Source organism: Triturus cristatus, chromosome 6 (assembly GCF_964204655.1).
Source record: "Triturus cristatus chromosome 6, aTriCri1.1, whole genome shotgun sequence".
In the NCBI taxonomy this organism is placed as follows: domain Eukaryota; kingdom Metazoa; phylum Chordata; class Amphibia; order Caudata; family Salamandridae; genus Triturus; species Triturus cristatus.
In genome coordinates, this window is record NC_140589.1 from 1,018,542,072 (window position 1) to 1,018,568,069 (window position 25,998).

The following is a 25,998-nucleotide window of genomic DNA, read 5'->3' on the forward strand; positions in this document are numbered from 1 at the left end:
CAGGTCTGTTGCGGCCTAGTGGATTTATGGCCTTGTTCTGCAAGGAGGGTCCTGGGTGACCGGACTTCCTCCTGTGACAAGTGGCCCCATTGGACCTAAATAGGAGCTCTCTCAGGGCCTGGGACAGCGGGGGCATATACATTTGGGGCCGCGTCCTGGGAGCTGGCCCCATGGTGATCACTGCACTTCTACCTCTTTTCCCCTTCTGGAGAAGACTGTGATTGTTGTGCCTAGAGGCAGTCGAGCGGACGATGAGGACACTCATCTGATCGCCTATTGCCCTACTAAATCCACCTCCAAAATACTCCGGTGACCCTGCGGGCGGAGAGAGACAGTGATGCCTCCAATCTGACCCTTCAGATGTTCTGACACACACGACGAGCAAGGCTCCCTTCTACAGATCTCCCAGGTGAGAGAGGAGTGCAGGGCAGGCAAGGAGAGAGATCCTGGTTGGTGCTGAGCCTTGGTGGGCTGCTTTACGCTTGTGGTGAGGTGTGGAGAGGAGCTTACGACTTGGGGCCAGCTAGATATCCCCCGGGAAGACCTGATTGGGCCCAGAAATCAAATACATGACTTTCTGAAGTTAGGGATAGACTTGCAGAAAAAGGAAGATCCGCCCCCTGAGCCTTGAGACTGGGGTTGCCGCTCAGTAAAGACACTCTCAACACGGGAGGAACCCGCAGATTAACGCCCAGAGGCAGCCAGTGAGGCACGCCGAGGTGAGATCCTAACCCAAAGACACTGCGACGTCGGTGACATTGGCGAGGGTGAGAGAAACAAGACTGTGACAACAGTGCCCCAGCCTGGGGTGTGCTGTGAGGCACCCCCAAGGACACTTGAACTGAGAGATCCCACAACCCCCGCATAGACTCCTCACCTTGATCCATAACTAGGGATGGACTCTGAGATTCCTTTGGACATCTGTTTGAGATAAACCCAACAGCGCTCCACTGTGCCATTCGACAGAAAGAGATATCCAAGTACATCAAACGCTTACCAACATGGGGAAGGACAAAGGAACAAAGACTTATCCAACCCAAACTCGAATGTAAAAATATGCACTGACAGGATCTACCCAGAATGGTGCGGGCCCTCGGCACCTGATCAACCGGAGGGAGACCTGGCCACTATACTAAAGGCCATGAAGACATGCCAAGAATCAATGGAAACTAAAATAGGGGAGGTCTGCGGCAATATGGCACTCATCTGCCAAGAGCTTCACAACGCGACGGCCCGTGTGACAGCAGCGGTGTCTTGAATATCTGAGGTAGAGGACGATGTTTCCTCCCTGAAACTACAAGGGAAGCAGCTTTTATCCCACATGTCCGACATCCATAAAAGGGCGAAGGACGCCGAAGATCGGTCCCGCCGAAATAATCTCCGCTTAGATGGACTTCCCGAGGGCACGGAGCCCACTCAGGCTACCACCTTCATCGAGGCCTGATTCTGATCATGGATGCCTGCAGATGCTTTGTCTCCTTGGTTTGTGGTGGAGAGGGCCCACCGCACCCTCGCCCCCCATCGGGAGCACCGCACCACCCAACAATCCTGAAGATCCTTAACTGAGCGGACCTGGTCCCTTAACGTCGGCCCACTCCTCCGACGGACTAAAGATGACCTATGTAGATGGCAAAAACTCCCTCTTAACCCTCTCGGGAGAGTGGCCCTCTTCAAAATGATGGTCCTCCCCACTTCTTGTATGTCCTTCAGAATCTTCCGTACCATCTCCTTCGCGGATGGTTTAGCGATCTGGACTGAGTGATTACTAACTTCCTTTGAGTGGGGCTCAAGACCGCATTTAGATTTCACAACTTGCCAACGGACTACATATAAGGGTGGAATGGACATGACGAATCTCTTTTTTTATTATCTCACCACTCGCCTCCTGATAATTCACGATTGGTTTAACGGGGGATGGTCGGATCCAGCATACCGGCTTGAACTGGGACGTCTTGGATTCGCTCAGGCCCAAGCAATACTATACGGAACCCCAATCCCTCAGACCTTACCAGTAGTGACTCGTTTGGCTTTCCTGGTGTGGCGGTCGGCACTGAGGCACATCCACTGGGACGCCAAGATCACATTACAAACTCCATTATGGCACGGCACCTGGTTGTGGAAGGTGGGGACTTTGACGGGTTTTCAGGCGTGGGACCTGATAAGCATTACCCACCTTGGTGATATCTGGAAAGGAGAACATCTGTCCTCCTTCCAGGACTTACAAGGCACATACTCGTGGCGCTCTACGCAATTCTTTAAATATCTCCAGCTACGTCACACCCTTGCCATTCACATCCCTAACCAAGAATCATTTCCCGAGTTCAGCCCCTTGGAAGCCAAAATTCTCATGGGAGACCCAGGGAAGGGAGGCATATCCCAAATATACCGATCCCTGATAAACAACACTCCGTCCATGCTGGACCCTCTTAGAACTAGGTGGGAGGGTTGGGTGGGCCCTCTCGAGGACGAGAATTGGAGAGACGCCCTTATGGCCCCCAGAACTCTCACTATCTCTGCAAGACTTCGCATTATACAGATATATTATCTCCACTGCGCATATCTTACACCAGCACGATTGCACAAAGCTGGACTTCTCCCAGCCCCACAGTGTCCACACTTTAGAGAGGGACAAGCTGACTTCTTCCATATGCTCTGGTCCTGCGCGGTCATATCTAAGTACTGGGCGTCAGTCTCAACAGAACTGCGTGGCATACTAGGATGGGAGGTGCCCCTTACTCCACTGGCTCTTCTCCTCGGGTGATGGAAGGAATGGATGCCTCCCGCGCCGACAAGTCGTACCTAGGTACAGCCATCCTGATTGTTAAAAGAGACATTGCAGTGGTCCGGAAGGACTCCATGCCTCCTTCTATTTCGAAATGGCGAAGGGGAGTTGATTGGTGTGTGATCCAAGAAAAAGCGGTTTATGAGGCAAGAGGCTGCCTAAATAAATATGAACGAATATGGGGTAAATGGATGGGAATATTGGACTGATTGCTCATAGTGCTAAGGGTGGACTCTTTCTTATTCAATGTTAAATTTATTGCTAGGGAGATAATAAGGGGATATGTAATACAATGTCATTTAAATCACAGTGCTACAAGTATTTTTTATAACTGTCTTGTTTTTGTTTACAAAATGCCAATAAAGTTGGTTATCAAAACAAACAAAATGTTTAGTCTAAGCCAAAGATGTCTTAAGGTCGTCCTCTGGCACCATCTGCAAGTTCTCACTGGCCATGCTACATAGGGCATGTGTGTCTATCAGCCCAACAGACAGACTGCATTTATGGACCTCAGTCACAAGCTGGCAGAAGAAAATATTTGCTTGCCATAGGCACTAATTCTTTTGGAAATATATATATGAAGAACCTTCTACTCGACCTACATCTATTTGTCAATGGCTAACATTAGCTCAATGGGCTATACCTTGCTGTATTAATCAATGGATACAACAATAATGCATTTATTTATATCTTTTTTTATTGTCAATCCTTATTTTATATTTGTCTTAAAAAGAGTTAAAAAAAAATTGCCATATATTTTTTATATTAAAAAGACATTACTGGAGGAGGAGCCAAGATGGCGACCGGGACGGCAGCGTAGACCCCCGGCTCCGTGAACCTCCGTATCCCGCACGGATATCCTGCATTAGATCCTCAGCCTGTGCTATGCGCCCGTGTTTGTGAATGAGAGCGGCAACCGATCGAGTGACTCCGAAGTTTCTGGCGGCTGTACCGCCGGAGAAACGGGTATTTGCAATTTGCGGGGTGAGCGGCCCTGGAGCCGGGACCTTGAGTGGACATCTTGGCCGGGTGGCAGTTTCACAACAGCGGCCTTTGGTGACTGGGTGGAGTCGGACTGCCGGATCGGTGCGACTATCGGCCTACATTTCGCCGTGGTCGCTTCCTACCATTAAGCGGAGCGGAACAAGTGCATGCCCGGGGTGGCAGTTCCACGACTCTCCGGTGATTGCCTCCGCCTTCGACGGTGAGCTGCCCGAACGCCGCCCGTAACTCGCCCTAATTCCTGCGGGCTGCTCCCGGATTTTCGCGGGCGCTGGTCCGTGGTGGGGACGACTGTTGCCCGTGACTACATAACGGATACATTTTTGGTCTGCCTCCGGAGCCCTGTTTGCCAGCGACATGGACCTTGATGCGCTTGCCCATGGGTCCCGGTCCCAATACGGGTTGGACCTACCCGGCGGCCATCTTGTCACGATGAAGTCTACCATCCTGTCCACCAGGTCACAGCAGGATCGGGAGTGTGCGACTCCGGGGAGCGTAGCGGAGCGATCGCAGAGAGCTGTGCTGGGGTACCGGGACCTGCTCGAGGCTCTCGGTGCCCTTCATTCCACCTTGCTTCATGGCGTTTGGGTATTGGGGAGTAGGCTTGATGGTGTGGCATCAGCGTTGGGACAGTTGCGGCCTGCCTGTCCTCCGATACACAGGGACTTCCTGCACTGCACTCAGGACGACAACGTCGGGGCCACCCCTGTGCCTAGTGACCAGCTGGAAACTCCGGACAGTCTACTATTGTGTGCTCGGCCGGCTGTGGATCTGATCTGTCCCGGAGGTATTGGACCTGAGTGGGGGGGGGGTGGCCTTGTCCGGTGGGCGGCCTCCGGCGACCCTGGGAAAACTCAAGCAACGGTTGTCTACTCTGGCTGATTCCGCCTTCCTGGACCTTGTGTGCAGTGCAGATCCTGGGGCAGCACTGGGAAAGACGTTCCTCCATAATGCTGACTGGGTTGGTACTCAGAGACTTCCACCCCACCGGGGTGCGTCGCTTCCTGATCGTTTTTGGACGCTCCTTTACCGTGTAGTATTGGACATGGCGCCGGGTCGAGGGGTATGCATGGGCGGATTTGCCAAGAGTGGCCAAGGATAAGAATGCTCTTTCAGTGGTGGTCGGCTAATAGGCGGGCGGGCTCGGGGTTGCGTGCTCTCATGGTATAACTGTCGGTATAGTAGGTGCAAAATGCTCCCCATCTTTCCTTGACATGGTCGATTTTGTGTTGTTTACTGTTTGCTTTGGGGGAAACATAATGTGCGGGAGGGAGACGCCGGGGGCATGTTTTGAAGGCCCTCCTCCAGTTTATTAATACTCTCTCTACCCCCCCTTCTGGTGGGGTTCTTTTCTTACTCCTTTTTCCCTGTTTCTTCTATATTTCGGGTCTGGTTCCAGGGCGACAGGCACACTGCTGGGGGGGGGCCGTACTCATCTGCAGAGGTGCAGGGTGGGGGGTTGGGGGAGGGGATTCTTTTAGTCTTTAATCTCTTTTTTCCATGGCCTCCTTTTTCTTCTCTGATTCTTCTTGTTTTCTCTTTTCTGGGATCAGCGTGGTACATCTCCTTTGTTGTGAATCGTTGCCTTTTCATGTGTGCCACAATTTCCGGGGTGTTCTCTGGGCTTTAGGGCAGGGGACTGCAGGCGCAGCTGGGCATGATATTCTTCCCTATCCTGAATTTCCTGTGTCTGCGCCATTGATTCAATAGATTGCTGTTTATTGCTTACGTTTATCATTCTGCCTGCCTCTTATCGCTGTTGGGAAATTGTTCGGCACCTGATCCTTCGTTTTTTTTTTTTTTTTTTCCATTATAAAATGAAAACCCTTTTTATCCTGGTGTCCTACATGCGCTCTTCACTGGCAAGGCTATATTAGCATAAAGATTCTGCTCCCCGAGGTGCTGCCTGTGTGAACATTTGATCTCTGTTGTTCTGACTGCTTGGCGGCCGGCCCCGGGGGGTTGTAGGCCCATACTTGTTATTGATTGAAATGTCAATAAAGGTTTTTCAAACAAAAAAAAAAAAAAAAAAGACATTACTTTTGTGTTCATATATACAGTGCAATTCATAAATGATTCAACATATTATAGCTCTCTTATTTGTACAATCGATAAAGCATAATTGTGCATATCCCCATGTTGTGATACAGACCTACATCATATCACATCACATCACACCTCACATCCCATCGCATCCTTCCATGCCAAACGCACACATTCACACATCACATGCATTACTAATCCAGCTTTGCTTGGCATGCAAAAAAACTCATGGCGAGAAGCCTTCACTATTATTCATGGATATGCTGCCAGCTGGAGGTCCAACAGGCCGACATACGTTTCAGTGGATAAGGTGTACTTGAATCCACCTTCTTCAGGACCACTTATTTTCATTATTTATACAGCAGAGGTTAGATGGGGAATCTAAAAGCAAAGGGATTGGAATCACTTATGGCACCCTTAATATTTTTTGTTAGTAAAAGTAATAGTAATAGTAGAATTCTTTTGGGTTCCATAAATGGAGCACTGGTTGAAAGTGATTTAGGATTCACTTTATTGGTTGAAGCAAGCACAATTAATCTTTCCGAAGCAGGATGATCAGTAAGGAAAATCTAGATCACCAGGCACTGACCTGTCTCCTTGTCACCTGTCAGGTAACAGATGGATAAGAACATGGTTTCGATCATGCAACCGTCAAGGCTTCCATGAGGGTGTCATTGATGGAAGCAAAGGCCCCAATGTTGCAGGGTCATGCTTCAAAATCTGTCAATACATTTTTCATCGTCTCAATGGAGGGTGCTGTAATTCTAGCAACTCAGCTGCCCTCTGAACCATCATTGCAAGCTCTATTTCATGAGAGGTGTCAAGCCCATTGGAGTTTTGTAAATCAAGGTATAAAGCATCATCAGTATACTGAAGGGAGAGCAAGCTATCCCCCTCACCATAGTCATCAACAGTATTCTGGGGTGAACCCCGTTCTCACACAAGAACAGAGTCAGAACCAAAAAGAAAATAGAACCCGTGTTTTTGAGGCACTGGATTAAAGTATGGCTGCATGACAACTGGTTGCGCTTTTGTGATTTTGTAGTGCTACATCGGTTGAGCGTGGGTCAATACCGGCTTGAGGTCCAACCGGCTTGAGATCAGCACCAGGTCTTCATCCAGCGACAGTGGAGTAAATAACCGTGTTGGGGCGACGTGGAGTAAGATTGCTCTCAAGGGTCAGAGTGGGAGGCTGTACCAGAGTTGGTACAGGCCCATTAATTGGTCTCAAAGGAACAGATGGTGCCTGGGGAAGGACCTGCTACCGGTAACCCAACTGGAGGCCGCTGTGGTTCCGTTAGGCCTGATGGCACACCAGAGGCAGCAGAAGTACATAAAAGAATTTAAGCATGGCTTTCATGTAGGCCGTGATTTACTGTGGGGTTGACGACAGCCTGGGGAACTCCGTTGTGTACTGAGGTATTGGTTCTGTGGCAGGTGACCTCAGAGAAGGACTCATATCTTGACCAATATGTTCTTTCTGCAGTTTCGGCTTGACTTGAATCCTCTTGTTTTTGGTGTGGACATCGTTTACCAGCACACTGTGGAAGAATATAAGGAGTCATCACGAGACCAACAAAGCTGGGAGTGGAACTCCAGCGGTATGTCGGAAGGCATAGAAAGAAAGGGACTTATTAATCTAAACATAGCTTTGCTACTCAACCTGACGTTACCAGCACCATAAATGGACACGATTAGGGCATCACCCAATTTCAACGGGCTCGGAAGGATATCACATATCTGGGCATCAAGATCACCCTCAAAATATCCAATTTATACCGTGCCAATTATCCACCATTATTGCAACAATTGAAAAATGATCTTAAAAGATGGGCGCCCGTGTACATCTCCTGGCTAGGTAGAATCCATGTCATTAAAATGACTGTCTTACCCAAGCTACTTCACCTATTCCAGCGGCTCACTATCGCGCTGGATCGCGGGTGCCTGTCAGCCTTGCTCTCTTAGGTGATCCGATTTATTTGGAAAAAACATAGGGCTCGCCTTTCATACAAAGTGCTGCAATTATCTAAATCTTAAGGGAGTCTGACCCTGCCAGACTTTCATCTCTAATATAAAGCAGCCCAATTGAGAGTAATCCCTGAATGGAATAGTCAGCACGTGAGTCAGACAAACACTGGCGCCATATGGATAGGACAGTGGGAGGGAGATACACTTGGGACTTATAGTGGAAGCTAAAAGCGGACCGCCAACTCAATGCCTACCTGAGCACACCCACACAGACTACTCTTAGATTGTGGGATGAGGTGAACAGAATGGCTGCCTGGACCACTTTACCATCACCATTTACCCTGTTTCATTATAACCCTGCGCTTGCCCCAGCCTTTCAGCCTGGTCCCTTTGATTCTTGGAGGATAGGGGGTTACCTTACAATCTCAGACTTATTCAATAACTGGGACATCTTAACTTTTGAGAATTGCCAACAGGACTTTCACATCCTGGCCTCGGAACACAGTCTTAATACTCAATGAAAACATTGAGTGCTCCACCAGATGCAACAGGGGCAGTTACTAGAGAGCTTATGTTATTGAAAGATTTGGTAGATGTGGGACTGGATCCAAGGAAAGTATTTAGTTTCTTTACTCGCTCTTACTTGACACTACAATTACCCCGCAGCCACGCCATATGGCCTCATGGAACAGACATTAGGTGGCACCATACCAGAAGTTGGTTGGTCCAAAGTACGGAGAGATATTCCCAGGTTCAATTATTTGATGGGAATGAGGGAGGCTCGTGGTATAGTACTTTTAGATTTGTACCTTTACCCCAACAAACTTTAAAAAATCTTCCCTAACACGTCTGAATTCTGTTGGAGAGGGTGTGGTATGTTGGACGACTTCAGACACATCTAGTGGGACTGCCCAACTAGTCGACCTTACTGGTCAGAATTCTTAGCCCAAATGAAAGAAATTCTGGGGTACCAGATTCCAGATAGCCCAGGCTTTGTGCTATTGGGGTTGAGAGACGACTCTCTCAAATGGTTGGGGTTCGGATAATAATAAGGCTCTGTTTGGGTGCCACGAAGCTCGTGGTGGGTGCTGCCTGGAAACGGAAGGAAGCGCCCTCTGTGTCACAAGGACAAGCAGTTACGATGAAGTGCATGGCAGATATTCTCGCCGATACAAACAGAAACTTTGAGTATATATGGAGTGCCTTGGTGACTTACCTTTCTAACGGTTTACCTTTGTGTGCTTGAGCAGCCCGAACAAGGGCGCTACATCTCTTGCAATTCTAACAAGTCAAATCTCTCATAGACCCGAGAGAGAGGAGACTCTAGACCATGCTGTACTTCCAATCCCTGCCTGCTCCCTTTGTGGGAGGCGACTTGCTAACCTGTTCGGTCAGTGTTGTTCCCATATACCATCAGTTAATGGGTTATTGTTTGTGGGTAAGGAGAGGGTACCAAGGGGGTAATGTTTTGAAACATCGGTTTGTTGACAGTACAAAAGCATGGCATCACAAATGTACTTGCTTAATTTCACTCCAAGACAGAAACTGGTATTCCTAATAGCTATTGTATATTGTGTACTAGGGATAGTGCTGAATACTTTATTGCACTGTATGTTTCTGGTTAAAATAATGAAGAACGTTTTGACCCAAAAAAGAAAGGAACTAGAGTGAGCACAGAGGGGTGGCACTTATATGCGTCTCCAACCTGTCACTTCCAGGGTAGTAAGCAGTCAGCGCAGAACCACAAAACATCACCTATCAATGTGCAGGAGCACTGCTGGAAAATTCTCTGGTTCCAGTCTGGAGACTGGGGAGTATTCTAAGGTGAGGAATCCGAGGTTAGAAGTATATTTCAGAATAAGAATACCTACTTAACAAAATAACTGAAATAAAACTGAAATGTTAACAGGCTTAAAAGATGGTGACCCAGTGGTAGACGGGTTGCCACCAAAGAATGACCAGCTGTAGATCCTGCAGAGGCAATCTGCAATTCCCCAGACTCTAAATGAAACGGAAGAACGTATAGTTTGCTGTGGGTAGGAGAACCTACAATTTAGGGTTTTTCTCCCATCCTGAAAACTCTTAAAAGACACTCTGTGTAATGTATTCCAGTACTCAAAAAAGACATGGGAAGGGAGGGGCAATGTGAATGTCAAATTTCTCTATAAACATTCCTAGAATAAGGGTTATGAATGTATACCTGGCTTCAGGAGAATTAAAAGTAAGAGTAAGTGGGATAAATCAGTTGAAAATCTGTGCATCCCAACTTTCTAAAATAGAATTTCTTATACGGGATCCTATGCTTTGAATACAAATAATCAGAGACTGGCTGCATGGACATCAAGTAAGGGTGCCCAGGTTATCTGTATCTTTTTCATTTCTGCGGGCAGGTGTTTTTCGGTTCTTGAGCCAACAGTTCCAGATCAACTTACGCCCAGATCCTCAAGGGGCTTTATTTGGTTAGTTCCACAAACCAATATCACTGTAAGTCAGCAAGAGTGTGTAATTATTGCCTTGCTGATTGCCAGATCACTAGTTTTGGAAAGCTGGAAATCTAAGGTGATAGTCGCTTTCACTCAATGGTTCGCCAAGCTACAACGGGCCTATATGCTGCTAGAATTGGTTCTACACAAAATGTTTTAGAAACCCGGAGATATGTTGCCAATTCAAGAGACTAGCTGTTGTATCTCAAGGGTTTCAGGTTTACGTACTGTATGTTTTAATTTGTTAGGACTTTATAATTAATTTGAGTTTATAATGTGGACATGGAAAGGGTCAGTGTTAATTTTCCAGATTTTGGTACTTATATTTCTATCTGTAAATATATTTCTATTGCATTTCAACAAGTCTTTTGTATTTACATATGGTAATTATGTGTTATTGATGTTAAACGGCTCTTCTACTTAATACAAATATTTCTTTTTTTTTAAAAAGGCTATCCAGAGATAGTGGCTGCTCCTTCTATCATTCCGTTGATAATACTGGCACTCCCCTTGCCACCCCGGTTCCAGGGACATAAAGGCAGTGGGAGGAACAACATATAAACCGGTCTCTAAGCGAGATATTTACTTTCAGTCGTCTCTTTCCCCTAGCTTCTCAGCAACAAACAAAAGACTATTGAGGGACTTAGAATGGGATTGGGGAAAACAATGTGATGTCATCTGAGGAAAATGTGTGCACTCTCTGAGTATGGTTGAATATAAACTGCCACACACATTTCTTGTTGCTTACCTGGGTCACCTAATGAGTGTCGGTATATCATAGTATATGTCCTGTTCTTTTCGTTCTAGGTTGTTAAATAAATTCCCATTTACCGTCATCCAACTTCTGCAGATTATACCTTACATCTTGCACTTTTTATGGATTTCCATGGTACCCTCTGAGAGGGCCAGATGGGTATGTCTAGTACTATATATGTGTCCTGCACAGGTCCAAGATTATTCTGCAGACCTTCCTTCATTCAGAACCATCTGGTTAAAAAGAGGAGGCAGAGAATCCCACAGCTGCACTATAGGGTGGGAGTCCCTACATCAAACTCCCATGAATAGAAATCTTATTTGTCATTTACACACCACCAATGAATGCAAGTCACCACTGGTGCTAGAGTTAACTCCATCCCCATAAGGTTTCTCCAAGATAATATTAAGAAAAAAGATAGCAAAATATTCATGTACACAAGCAAAACACAAACCTTCTACACAAGAATACTCTGTGATTATGACATAAGATTTGTACAGTTAAGCTTTCCAGAGCCACCATTAAATGTCCATGCATGGTGCCAGAAATAAAAAAAGTATGCTCTGTGCACTTTGTAGTACACTGTAACGTTAACATTTGAAGACTTTAAATTCTAATCAAAACAGAACTTTAAAGGGCAATTGCTGATACCTTCGGTAATTTAGATAGACAAAAATATACTAACTTATCCAGTAGATTTTGTCTTGGAATTCGTACACTGTCGAATCTTAAAATTCCATTGTCAACACCATGCAGACCTGGATTTAAAAATAATTATAAAAGGTAAAGGCTACTTATTTAAAAGAACTTTATTTTTATCGTAAGAAATGGACATAAACGCTAAATGTGAATAGCTTTCATTCATAGTACTTCATTACAAACAGAGACAATAAATACATATTTTTAATGTAGTACTTGTAATAAGCAAGTTATGTTAATGCAACACTATTTCTTATAAAGATTAATTTCTTGATTGTAGAAACATAATCTGATTTTGAGAAAATCCAAAACCTTTCCTCAAGGAAAAAGCAAATGGTACAACCCGCACATGCCCGCATCATTTGCAGCAGTAGCCACAAATATATGCTATAGTGACGCCTCGCTTTAAAACCTGCTTGCAGAGAAGCAAGCAAAGAACCTAGAAAGACAGAACCCCCATAAGGAGGCAAGTAAGGTTTGGAGTAAGTAAATCAAAAAGCAAACTGGATTTAACAAAGATATTTCTGGGAGGATTGTCATTTTAAGACCGGCTTACGTTCACATAAATAGAAATCAGGTGCTTTTATTCAAAAGGTCAAGTTACAACTACATCTCACATACAGGTTTGCGCTACAAACAAGGCACTGTCCTTGGACCAGTCAATGGTTTTAGGAGGAGAGGTTAATAATACATTCTTAGAATGTGGCAAGAACAGTCATCCAGGTACATATTGAAATTATCATGTTGACACCAGAAAAGTGAACATTTTAAGTCTGTTATTTCATGTTTCAATGTGTTTTTTTTAATAAATACCAAATTTTTATATCCATTTGTGGTAAACATTTTTTTTAATTTATTAGATTGAGCACTCATGGTATATGAATCTTCGTCCTGTGACAAAACATTGTTTCCTTTCTTTCGTATTAATTATAATGAGTTTTACACAAGAACACCACCCAAAATGAATTAAGACAGGTCTTAAATTATACAGAGGAAGGGCACATATTGCTATAAAGTAATCAATAATATTTCTCTGTCTTCTTGTCAGTTGGTTGTATGTGATTTCATAGAAAAACGATTTCATGGAATACCATTTTTGAGAAACCAATTCACCAAAACCTTTTAATGAAAATGTTCAGAATGAATGGCATTTACCATTTCATAGATACCAATTCATAGTTTTTTTTGTTTGAAATTAGCTTTTGCATGCTTATTTTTTAAAGTGTAAATTGAATGTTTGCAGGTCATGTTATGCAGATTTGTAGAGCACACTATCGCCTGAAAGGCTAGCCTGGCACAGAGCAAGTGTGAGTCTAGGCTCACCTTGGGCCTAGTGAGACTACTCACAGAGACAGGACTTCAGATTTTTGTGGAATTCAAGAAATGAGGAGGAGGCTCTGATGTGTAGTGGCAGGTCTTTCTATGCTTTAGGAGTGATGTAGGAGAAGGCTCCACCACTGGATCTTCTTTTCTGTATACATGGGTCTTACTTTTAGAAACAGTTTTGTTTGAGGTATTGCTTTCAGTGGGGTCATTATTTCAGATTTATATCTTTTATATTGTCAATCACTTTGGATGATTTTAATTTGCTGACCCCTCACCACTTCTAAACATCATCCTTCCATGTCCCCTCACAACTCCAAAACACCATTAATCCCTGCCTCCTAAAAACCCCTTAATACACCTAAAGTACGCCCATTTCTGAACCCTAGAAGCCCTTTCTTCTCCATTCTCCACTCATCCCAGAAGCCAAAAAAACCCTCACTACACCGTCCCTGACCCCTAAACTACACCCACTCATGAACCCTAAAAGCCCTTTCTACCCCTACACTCCACTCATCCCTTAACCCTAAAACCCATCACTTACCTCTAAACTACACCTATTCCTGTACCATAAAAAAAGATTTCTATGCTTAAACCCCACGCAACCCTGACCCCTTAAAAAAACCCTCACCACATCCAAACTCCACCCATCCCTGAACCCTAAAAAAATAACTTACAGTCCTTAAACAGCACCCATCCATGACCCCTAAAAACCCTCACCACCTCTATACTAAACCCATTCCTGCACACTAAAAACATCTTTCCACACTAAGCTCCACACAATCCTGAACCCTAAAAACTCTCACCACCCTTATCCTCTACTCATCACTGAACCCTAAAACATAGAAAAACACCGCTACACTCCATCCATCTCTGAACCCTATAAACACCTCACACCACTAAACTCCACTCATCCGTGAACATGAAAAACACCTCATCTCCACTAAACTCCAACCATATATAGTACCTAAAAAAAACTCATCATCCCAAAACTTCTAACCACCCCTAAACCCTAGAAACCCCTTTCCGTACCTAACCTCCACCCATTCCTGACCCCTAAAACCCCCTCATCACCCCACACATTACCCATCAATGAACCAAAATAAAACCTCACTGGTCCTAAACTCCACCCAAGTTTAATGTAATTTTGGATTTCTCCTTAAAATTATTTTTCCTTTAAAATGTTTCCTTTCATTTTCGATTTATTTGTATCTTATTAAAATGGTCTTGCTTTAAATGGTTTTTCCATGATTTGGTTTCCTCCAATGTGTTTTCCCAGTTTCTGTTTTTCCATTAATTCACAAACATCATTTACTAATGCCTCACAAGGGTGCGCACACAGACATACTGGAATACATAGTCTCCACTTGTAATCATTCTTAGCAGTAAAGCTCTTCAAACTGAAACTAAATACCATAATAAGGAGTCTTGTCTCTCTGTTGAAGAAACTAGAAATAGACGAATAATAAAATTAGCTATAAGCAAATTATGATTTGTGTTGTCAACATGTACATGCAAAGATGATATTGTTATTAAACTAACTCATAGTTAAGCCTCCTAAATTATAAAGCCTCAAAGTGCCCTTTAAGGTGTTGATTCCATAAATACATAGCTGTACTGAAGAAATATGTTCTAGAACTATCTTTGAGGATCAGCTTGTGGTACTTCTAATGATAATATTTCAATTAATAGTAATCTTAGATCCTCCTTGATAAGTGCATTACTATAAATTCTGTCAATGTTCTTTTAATGAAAATCTACTTTTAGATTATCAACAAATCATTCTTAAGCTTTCCAAAAACATGTCAACGTGTACTTTCAATGGTGATGGATACATAGATGAAAGTCAATCATTACAAAACAATCTGCAATGCTTAGTTACCTCTGGGGCTCCATCAAACAACATTTATCACTTACGAAAATAGTTGTGTAAGGTTTTTATATTTTAATTCCCCACTTTTACTCAGCTTGTATTTATATTTCAAAAATGTAAATGAAAGCAAGGGGCCATGAGATAATGCTCACTAATATTTCAGTAAATATCAAATTTTCCCAAGTTTTGCAGATTAATTGTAGTCCCCAATTTCCCTGTGATGATGTATCATGGTGCAAGTGACATTTGCCACTCAATAACTCTAAATGCTTTTTCCGAATGTTGGAGTAAAAGCAACAGCGGAAGATGCCTTTTTTTCCTTTGGAAACCTATCTAATGAAATTAATGAACCCATAGGATATGGATCGAGAACCTGTTTTTTTGTGTCTGACCCTTCTTGCACAATCTCACTCCTATAACAAAAACTAGGATTGCAATTCTATAAGAGGGAAAACGTTGCTCTGCTACTGCACTACCAAAAACCACATTAAGCCTCTTTTTAACTATAAACCAAGAAATTCTGAACTTATTCCTCTTATCCCATCACAACCTCAGGCAGATATCCAATTCCTCTAAGTTTACGTCACATGAAAAGATTGTAATAGGAAAAATCTTTAACCAAAAATGCACATCTTGCTTGGATTACCTTTTCAAAACAGCTTTAAATGTAACCTTTCCATCATCTATAATCTTTCTACACGTCTTCAAAGACATAACTCAGATTTATACCCATCATCAGCTAACAATGAGCACATTTTTTATCCCAATATCCAAACCCATAATGTTCATTTGACATTCCAAGCTCATCTTTTTGAATATTTTACAAATACAAAGATGGCTCAGACATAACGTCCAATTCATGCCTGGAAAGTTCACCATACTTCACCAAAACATTCATTAGGGATTCACAGATTATTTTTGTGTCTGTTACCATAGGCAGAATGTTGCTGAATCTTTAAGTGATTACAATACTGCATCGCAAACACATAAGATGATGGACGGAGCGCTGAAACTTTTCAGACACTCACCCCCCATCACAGATCTGACTTTAATCCATCATTGTTCTTCTGCTCACTAAGCCACCCCAGTTTGGACCCAGCCATATGCAAAGTAGTCTTAACCCTGTTCCTCATGGGAACAGTCCAGCCCAAACTGCCAGGCCAGGTCCTCCCTGGACCGGAAACAAGCATCCTGGGACTGGTTTTGGGGTTTCACCCCTCAACAGCCAGGCTAGCTGGAATCCAGTGGCAAAGTGAGCAAGTGATCCACGTCAGGGCATACCGTGGTCACTTAGGGTTAACATAGCAAACACAATACGATGATGGACGGAGTGCTTAACCTTTCAGACACTCACCCCCAGTCACAGATCTGGGTTTAATCAATCATCATTCTACTGCTCACTAAGCCACCCCAGTTTGGACCCAGCCATATGCAAATCAGTCTTGACCCTGTTCCTCAAGGAAACAGTCCAGCCTGAACTATCAGGCCAGGTCCTCCCTGGACCGGAAACAAGCATCCTGGGACCGGTTTCAGGGTTTCATCCCGTATCAGCCAGGCTGGCTTTTTAATCCAGTGACAAAGTGAGCAAGGGACCCATGTCTGGGGACTCCTTGGCCACTTAGGGCGAGCAAATCAAACACAATAAGATGATGGACGGAGTGCTGAAACTTTTCAGACACTCACCCCAGTCACAGATCTGGGTTTAATCCATCATTGTTCTTCTGCTCACTTAGCCACCCCGGTTTGGACCCAGCCACATGCAAATCAGTCTTGATCATGGGAAGAGTCCAGCCCAAACTGCCACGCCAGGCCTTCCCCTAAAACTGCATCAACAGAACCTATTCATGGAAATCTGTGGGTGTTGACTGATGGCTGTGCCTAAGATTTCCATCACCATTTCAAACATACCTGGAGACAAGGGCAACCAGTGCCCCATAAAGTTCTCCAATTAAGAGATTCTATAATGACTATTAGGGTTATTAGAGCTTTCCATTCATGAACAAAGTTTAAAACATCTTCCTAAAGTAATTTCTAAAACCACAGTCTTTAACTGTATATGCCACACTGTATGTGCGTAGCACTCTGAAGTTACCATGCCATACAGCAAAACACAGTGCTATACAAAAATCCTCAATAAATAATTACCCATGAACACACATAATTTATTATAAGGCCCTTTATGCATAAAAACATATGACTGCTGTTAGTTGAAGCTACCATACTAATAAGCTTATTAAAGATCTCTTTAATGCAACTTCTGTTACAACTTTGTCCATTTCAAATGCAGATTTTTCAGCTAGTAAGGCAACTGCTAAATTAACCAACAAGCATGGCCTATACTTGCCTATTCTGTGTCGTAGCATGATTTGGAACTGTCTACATATGACTCTTCCAATGATTTTATTAACAATGAATTGGAGATAATACCACTGAAACATGTTTAGACAGTTCAGAAATGAAACCGTATGGCACCTCCAATGGTAACTAGAATCTTGGCAGTCATAACATCTTCTAACCCTATTTTGTCTGATTTCACTAAATCCTGCTGGCTGAATCTAAAATGTAATTTACAATTCACCAATTCACTAAATAGCTCATTGTTGATCTATGCACATACGTCAGGCTATTATCAGGAGACCACTTGAAGACATTTGTAAATCATACACATTAGGATTCATAAATCATTCATCAGAAATAGAGGTTGAATGTGCTAGTCACATTGGGCTCGATGCATTTCTATGAGATTCAGCAAGATATTGTAAGACTGAATCTAAAAGTCTTAGGGTGATCATTGGCATTAGCTGTGAGAATTTCAATTGCCAACCTGCTCACTTCGCCCTCTACTATCAACAATGACAAATTAGGTCAAAACAAACAATTATGGAACTATGCAGTGTCTGATTAGGGCGTTCAAAATAAATTCTGAAGTAGCACCAGTCCTCATATCACAGGATTCACTTTCTCACTACGTGGTTAATTAATTACACAGGTTTGAACACACTTCTTATAAATATACATATATACATATGCAGCTTAATAGACTGGGACTCCGTATGTCCCAAGCAAACTGGAGAAGTGTGCACTCTGCACTAGAACCCCACTCAAGACGCACAAATGACTCACAAATCCACTTCTTCATTTAAGGCCAAACTCTAATGGCCATTAATTAAGTTATTTTTCTATTTATAGTCAATATGAGACCTCAAAGATTTGCAAATGTCTGAAGTACCTTCTCAATGGCGTATGGGTAGAAGTTAACCCTGTGTGACAGCACAACTTTGAAACACTATGCTTTAAGCCTTTCTTTCTCTAATATATCAAATTCTCATTGGCAGTCTTCAAAGTGATCGTATCCTATGAGAACTAGTAAACATCCTTTTTTTAACTTAAACAACCCCACTCTTCCCATGCCTGAAATATTGACACATTGTCCCGAGGAGCACATCTGAATTCCTGCAACTTTTAAAATGCAGTGACGTCAATCACAAGTTAAAGGTGTCTGCCCCAAATTTCCAACCGGTGTGTAACTAGACTTTAGTAAACTAATTGTGATCGATGGAATTTCAATAGACACATCACATCCCTAAGAGGCTTTCTACTTTCATCCAATCAGTTGGCTACAATTGTTTAGTTAAGTATCTTTACTTATATTCATTCAGAATTTGCATGTGTGGTTTTTCATAGTTAAAAGGGAATATTGTGAGAAAATATTTCCCCTTCCACTTAAGAAGAGAATTTTCCTGTGGCCTATAAATACTTGAATATATTGTTAAGGAAGTTACTCATTGTTTAGTCAGATGTGATGTCATCTATTTCATGTAAGTCGATGGTGCCTAGTAAGATCCAGTTTGTATCTGCAATATCTTGGGTTTCTGCCTCAGTATGTGCATAGCCCATAGGATCTCGCACTGGATCCCTGCAAACTATAGGAGCTAGAGAAGTGTTTTAGGTTGTTTTTACATGGCAGCGCTATAAACGTTTTGAAGCTTTTACAGTCAGTCAACAAGGTTTTTCAGGATTGTTGCAAACCTAATGTTCCATACGCTGGCTTATTTGAGCAGTGGAAGGGTTTCATAAGTTAAACAAATGAAAATGGGGGTGCACGAATGAGATAGTCCAATGAGCCAAAATTTTATAACTAAATGTCCTCTTTAATTTCAATTACATTTCAGTAGATAAAAGGAATGGTCAGCCAACGCGGAACTTCATCAGGGCTTGAATCAATATGTATGTTCTTGAGAATAAAGCAAGTCTTGTGATTTCCATGAAGTATAGTGTATTTCACAAGTACTTCAGATTGCGGCAATCGTCTAAACAGAGTTCCAGATGTGACGGCGTGTTCCTCAATATTGATTCAAGCCCTGATGAAGTTCCCCTTGAGGGAATGAAACGCGTTGGCTGACCATTCCTTTTATCTACTGAAATTTAATTTTAATTATAAAATTTTGGCTCATTGGACTATCTCATTCGTGCACCCCCATTTTCATTTGTTTATGTTGTATTGATCTGGAGCACAGTAGCGCCATTCAGCGGCTGGCGTATGGGGTGGATTGCACAACAATTATCACATTTATCTCAAGAACTGGTGTGAGGTACGGCAAGAAGGGCCCGCCGTTGTTGCAGTTGGAATATTGGGTTTCATAAGTTAATGATTGATGCAGGTTGATATCCTTGACCACAGGTTTGTTTTGGGGGCAAGTGGCAGCTCAGAGTCAAACAGAACTTTCATGTGTCTTGAATTCTGTGAGGTTGGTGAAGGTGTTCCTAAGTTTGGTGGCAAAATGAAAGTCATTAGAATGAGCTCTCTATGATCAGGAATTCAATAATGGCTCCATTCATGCATAAGGAGCTATTTTCCATCCAGTGAAATATGCAGTTCAGATAACGCCTCATTCCCAAGTTTTATTTCAAACAACAGTAGACAGTAACGGGAGTGACACCTGTGGCACTACACAAGACACAATCTGGGAGGTCAATACTACTGACTTCCTTTACACTTATTAGATGCCTATGGATATTAAGAGTCAAATCCAAACCAAGATAGGTCTAATTATACAATTCCATTGTTTCAGCCGTGCCAGTAGTATGGCATTGTGCGCCGGTTTGTGTAACACTTTAATGAGATCGACAATGTAGGCCTACAAAAATATAGCATTCATGACATCACCTACCACTACATCATCAAAGGAAGTGTATATTTATCTTTTCTGACTCTGCATCTGCGTGCATAGACTTAACCTGGAAAGTATTGATTAGGTCGATGTAGTGAATGCAATATCTTTGTCAGGCGAAATATAGAGCAAACAATACAGTAAGGGTATACCACTGTGTCCTAAGTAGCTGACAAGTCAAGCAGCATTAAGACTGAATGAATTCCTTTATTCAAGCACAGGAGAAGCAGTACACTGTGTGCACTATGTCTATGTCTCTGGAGGGCTTGCATACTAAATGATGTTAGTGAATATGGTGGGTCAGTTCTATATATTTTTTAAGTCTTCTTGTGACCTCCAATTGCATGATTGTACTCATATGGGACTGGTCAATAGTTAGCCAGGAACACTGGGTCAATTTTTCAAGAGATAAGGGATTGCCTCTGGTTAGGAATGAGACATTTTGCATGGAGTATAAGTTGGAAATGTAGATATTTTTCCTACACCAGGTTAGGCAGGTCTTCAGTGGCAAGTTGGGTAATTTTCTTTCAGGGACAACCTGAGCATTTCCTCTGTCTCAAAAGGCTGGAAAATGGTGAATTGGGACTGTAGGTCTGGTAAAGCAATGGGGATAAGATGAGGGGATTGTTAATACTTTTATATAGAGCTGCAGATTTTGGTTACTCAAACTTGAAAAAATCCAGTCACGGTTGAAAAAAGTGATGTTGAAACATAGGTACGTATTGGTGGGCCAATACATAGTAGATATTGAAAATATACTCTTTTTGGCAAGGTGCCTTACTAATGCCTTTTGCAATGAAGCTCCCAACACCCTCATCGAAGTTTCTCCTACTCTGTACGCTGAACCATTTGCCCAAAGCTTAAGGGATAATGCTAATATCAAGGAGTTTGCGTGCAGGGGCTGGGAGAGAAAAGTGGCCTTGTACGCAGATGACATCCTCATTTTTACATCAGATGCCCATATGGCTCTTCCAGAAATATTCAAGCTAGCCTCTGCATTTGGGGAGGTATCTGGATATGAGATCAATGCCACAAAAACCGAGATGATGACCTGGGGTATGAACCAGAGTTTGTGTATTGCTGGTATTCGGCCAGGAAAGAAGTTGAGATACCTGGGCCTTGATATTGTAGAAGATCTAGACCAGATTGTCAATATCAATTTTTCCAGGATAGTTAAGGACTGCCGTAAGTTACTTCAGTCCTGGTCCCATCTTCCACTGTCGTTATTGGGAAGGTCTAATTTGGTCAAGATGTCCGTCTTGCCAAAGGTTTCTTTTCTCTTTAACACTATTCCCCTGTATTTCGATCCAATTTTTATTAAAACATTTCAGGCCGAGATCAATACATTCATTTGGAATAAACACCTTCCAAGAATCTCGTGGAAAAAGATAAGGAGGCATAGGGAAAAGGGGGGGTTGGCTGCTCCGGACATCCAGTTGTATGCATGGGCGTTCCAGCTCTCTCATGCCAGGATGCTGTTAAAGAAACCATTAGAGTATGGGGTGGGAACTCTATACACCACTTTGCTTATTGGAGAAGGGGTTAGCCAGTCTGGATTCCTTTTGAAATTTGGAGATCCCAAGTACTTTAAAAAGATTAAATTGAAGATCCTATTGGGGATGGCAAGGACTTGGGCCCAGGTTCTAAAAGCTATTAAAATAGGGTATTATGGCTGTAGGACTCCCTTATGGGATCTGCCTGATCCTCCGCCCTGGTTGTGTGATTCGCTAGCATTACCCATCAGGGAGGCAGTGTTGGAGTTTTGGGGAGACCTATTTGTTGACGGCGAATTGCTCTCTTGGGAGTGCTTGAGTGGGAGGATTGGCCCAGGCCTAGCTAGACTAAAATATCTGCAGATGTCTAGTTGGTCTCGATCTTATACAGCACGGCCCTCTCGGAGAATTAAGTTCCCAATAGGTGGTTATAGTACTCTTATAACTTTGTTGATTGACAAACCCCCTGCTAAGAAAGAGATCTCGTCATGGTACAATTTGATCTTGGAGGAGATGGATGGGGTATTTTTGTTACCGGATGAGCTTTGGGGGCTAGATATAAGTAATACTAACCTGCAAGAATTATGGGGTACATCATGTAGTATGATGTGGGATGTCGTGAAACCGGCGTGGTTGCGCAGGAACCACCTTTATACTATTCATAGAGCTTACTACTCTCCCCTTCGCCTCTCTAACATTACTCAGGGGAATATGGTAGTGTGTGCTAGGTGTGGTCTCTTGGCTGCCTCGGATATCCACATGTTTTACGAGTGCCCTTTTTTGTCGCAGTTCCGGGAAGCTATTTGTAAGATTCTGTCAACCTCAGTGGACTTCAACATAATATTAGATCCCCAGTTAGTGATCTTTGGAATTTTAGAGGGGGTCTCCACATTAGCGAAAAAGTTAGTCTTCTTTGCTATACTTCTCGCTAGAAGGGAGATATGCAAGAAGTGGAAGGACCCTTCACCTCCTTCTGTCAATGAATGGTTTGCTTCTGCCTTGCAGGTCTCCAAGCTGGACTCGGCCAGAATAGGGAATCCTGATAAAAGATCTTTTTGGCGCCTTTTGAAATGGGATCATTGAGAGACTGGGTTTTTTTTTTTTTTTCCCCAGGTCCAATGATTGAGCCATCTGTCCCATTTCTGGGTATAAGTATTGCCTTGATACTTTCTTCAGTATTCTGGCAGATTTTCAAAATCCTTTGAAGGGTTGCGCTATGCTGATCGCAGGTATGTCAAGCATTATTGCTATGGGACGAGGTCCTCGCTCCATGTTCTGTCCCTTCCAGTTGGTATGTACTGAGGTAGCATATCGCTTGTTAACCTATCGATCATACATATAGAACCTTGGTGGCGTATGAGGACAAAAAAAAAAGAAGTTTCTCCTATATCTTTTGCAGAAGAGCATGCCTTTTTCTTGTAGTCTCTTGTGCATCGTCATACCAGATTTTAACGGATTTGTTTTATCTTGGCCAACTCCTTATTTTACTAAATGTAGGTGAATTTGAATCTAGTGTCCGATACGTAAGATATAGTGCTGTGGAAATATTTTAAACCAGCAACAGGGTTTGAGGCTCTCAGACCGTTTATTTGATTTCTCTGTATGCTGTTTTAAACTCCTCAGTGGTTATATATATTTATAGATCCTGACGGGTTTAATCTCGTCTGGCAGCTAGGGTTGGAGAAGGATGAAAGGTTTGAGAGGTGGGTGGGTATATAAGAATGATCCAACCAAATCTGCAGTGCCACCAACATAGTACAGATTTATGTTACATACGGCCACTCAGTTGCAGCATGCACCTGACTGTTCGTGTTTGGCAGGCATGGCTTGCAAGTTTTCAAGGAATTTCATCACTTTGCTATCTTTCCCTATATTGATTCTGCCCCATCAACAGTCAGCTAAGTGGGTCTCATTGACAGGACCTGATTTAATGGGGTATAATAGAGAACCCCATTATGTAAATAGGACTGATCATTAGATATATTTAATCACAATTACTGCTGAGAGATTTTATGGCACCGGTGGGGTTGGTGCAGTTAAGAATCCGATATTTTCTAACATTCACCTCAAACCATGATATCAATAATGCAGAATACATCTACAATTCTGTAAGGTTAATACATGTTTCTTATTGGAGCAGACAAAGTGGGTGATCCTTCTTTCTATGTTGGTAAAGCATTTAGCTTGTAAATTGCATAGTAAAGTGGAGAATGCGAAAGCAAACAGTGGGAGAAGAGACATTTTAACAAGGGATATTCTCCCTCTGATAGACAGTGGGAGATGGTTCCATCTGTCTATTAACATAGTCACTTTTCTAAGTACCTGGAGAAAGTTATGCTCATATAGTACCAAAATATCTTCTGTTACCCCGATTCTTACATACCTTTTAGAGCGTATGGTATAACAAACCTGAAAATTTCCTGAAAGAACTGTAAGAGTGGAAATAAATAACAGAGTCTTGATATTAATAAAGTTGGTGATTAAATCTAAAGTCTACTTTATATTGTCTCGACCCGCTATTAAGAATAGAGCCTTATCATACAGCTTTAATCTAGCCTTTCTGTTAATTGATGGCATAATTGTCTGGGAAGTCTGAATTGCTAACACCAATCTATCCAGAGGCATATCACTAAGAATATGTGAGAGAGGGCACCCTTGTTGTATACTTCCAGTAAGTTACACGGATGCTGCAAACTCTTAAGTTTATTATAATTGAAGCAGACATGCCTGTGTAGAGTGACCTTATTAACCTTGTGATGTGCGGTGGAAGACTCATCCTATTCAGGATGATGAAGGGACAGTCCACCTCATGACAGGAAAAGCCTTCCCTGCATCCGATAACAAGATCACTGCAGAGACTTCCCTACAGTGAATATATATATGGGATTGATTAAATATGGCACTTCAGTAAGGATGTTTAATTTAGGAATAATAACATTTTTATCTAACTAACTCAGAGATGTATGGTGTTAGCCTTCTGGTTATTAAATCAGCCAAAAATGTCTAATTGATATTTAAAAGTGTGATAAGCCTATAAGAAATAATATCTTCTGGCGGTTTACCAAGTTTAAAAAGCTTATTAACACCCCAAATTACAATGAGAAAGGAACATCTCCACCCAATAAAAGGCGAGTAACCAAAAGCTTTAGTGGGTTAACTGGTTTTGGAGCAAATGGTGTAAAAGAATTGGCTGGAAGGCCATCGTCCAAATGTGCTTTTCCATTTGGTAGATCAGCTATCATGTCCATATTTAAATTATCTGACAAAGGCTACATCAGGAAGTTACTAGTTTCTGCAGGGAAATGAGGAATTGTAAGTTTATCTTGAAACTTCTCAATTTCTCTAATGTAATTAAGGTGATCGGATTGGTAAAGAGTGCCATAATACTGGTAGAACGTTAGCACTATATTTACGAATTCTTTAACCAGGAGGGCACTGATGGAATTAATTATAGCGTTTATTTTATTTCTGGTCGTCCTCTCTTTAGAAGTCCGGGCAAGCAATATGTCTATTTGTTCCCCTTCTTCATACCTTATTTCCATTGTAACTACTTTCACACTATTGTTTCATATAATGACCTTTTAGCGTTTATTTGGCTTTGTTCCTGCTGTGCTTTGTCCTCCTTACTACCACATCAAATAAACCCCTGTCAGAAGTCATAAAGAATGTTTTTATGTGTATTGTTGAGGACATTTACATTCTAAGAAATAATTTTCAGTGGACCCATCTAAAATGTTCAAGTTTCTCTTTAAAATATGGAAGCCCTTTAAGCCCACGCTTGCCACAGTTTCACTGATCATCAAAATACAAAAAATCCTGTTTTTTCTTTTGTTACTTTTTCTATGCTGACCTCAACATAATTTCCCTTGCTCTCTCTTCTTGTGCTACCCCACATCCCTTCTAAACAGTGCCCCCCCCCGAGTATTTATTCAAACGTGGCAATAGATTCTGATAAAAGATGCTTTGAACCTAAGCAATTACACTTTTGGTAGGCAGCTGCTCAAGCCATGTTGGTTAAATAGTCAGAAATGAACATTCTGGCTGAAGAGAAGATTTAAATATTCACCACTGCCTCTGAAGCAAAGGAGTTTTTGAATATACTGAATACATCTTGAAAAGCAAAAAATCACCAGAAAAAGCAGAATGTTGAAAATAGTACAAAATGTTCCATCTTGTACTGTTATCGTGTAATGGGTGCAGGAATGGGGAAAGGCTGATGGCTGCACTGAGGATGGGATGGACTCTCAGAATCATACTACAAGTGCAATTTGATGGCACATTTTGGGAAGGGATGACTTTGGGGTGGGCATGGGGTAGAATCTACCCAGTATCCAGGCACAGGGTGGGTACTCCAGGGGAGTGGGTTCTAAGGATAGGCTGATATTTCTGATGAATGCCTCAACCAAG

At 42.6% G+C, this 25,998-nt stretch overlaps 1 protein-coding gene across 1 annotated transcript in view; it reads right to left on the minus strand.

The window, feature by feature from the left end:
* ACOXL (acyl-CoA oxidase like) overlaps positions 1–25,998 on the minus strand; it is a 1,019,872-nt gene that overhangs the window by 565,879 nt on the left and 427,995 nt on the right. Inside the window, exon 8 of the mRNA XM_085611811.1 lies at positions 11,718–11,790. Within this exon, the coding sequence (XP_085467937.1) occupies positions 11,718–11,790 (73 nt within the window). The remainder of the gene's footprint in view (positions 1–11,717; positions 11,791–25,998) is intronic.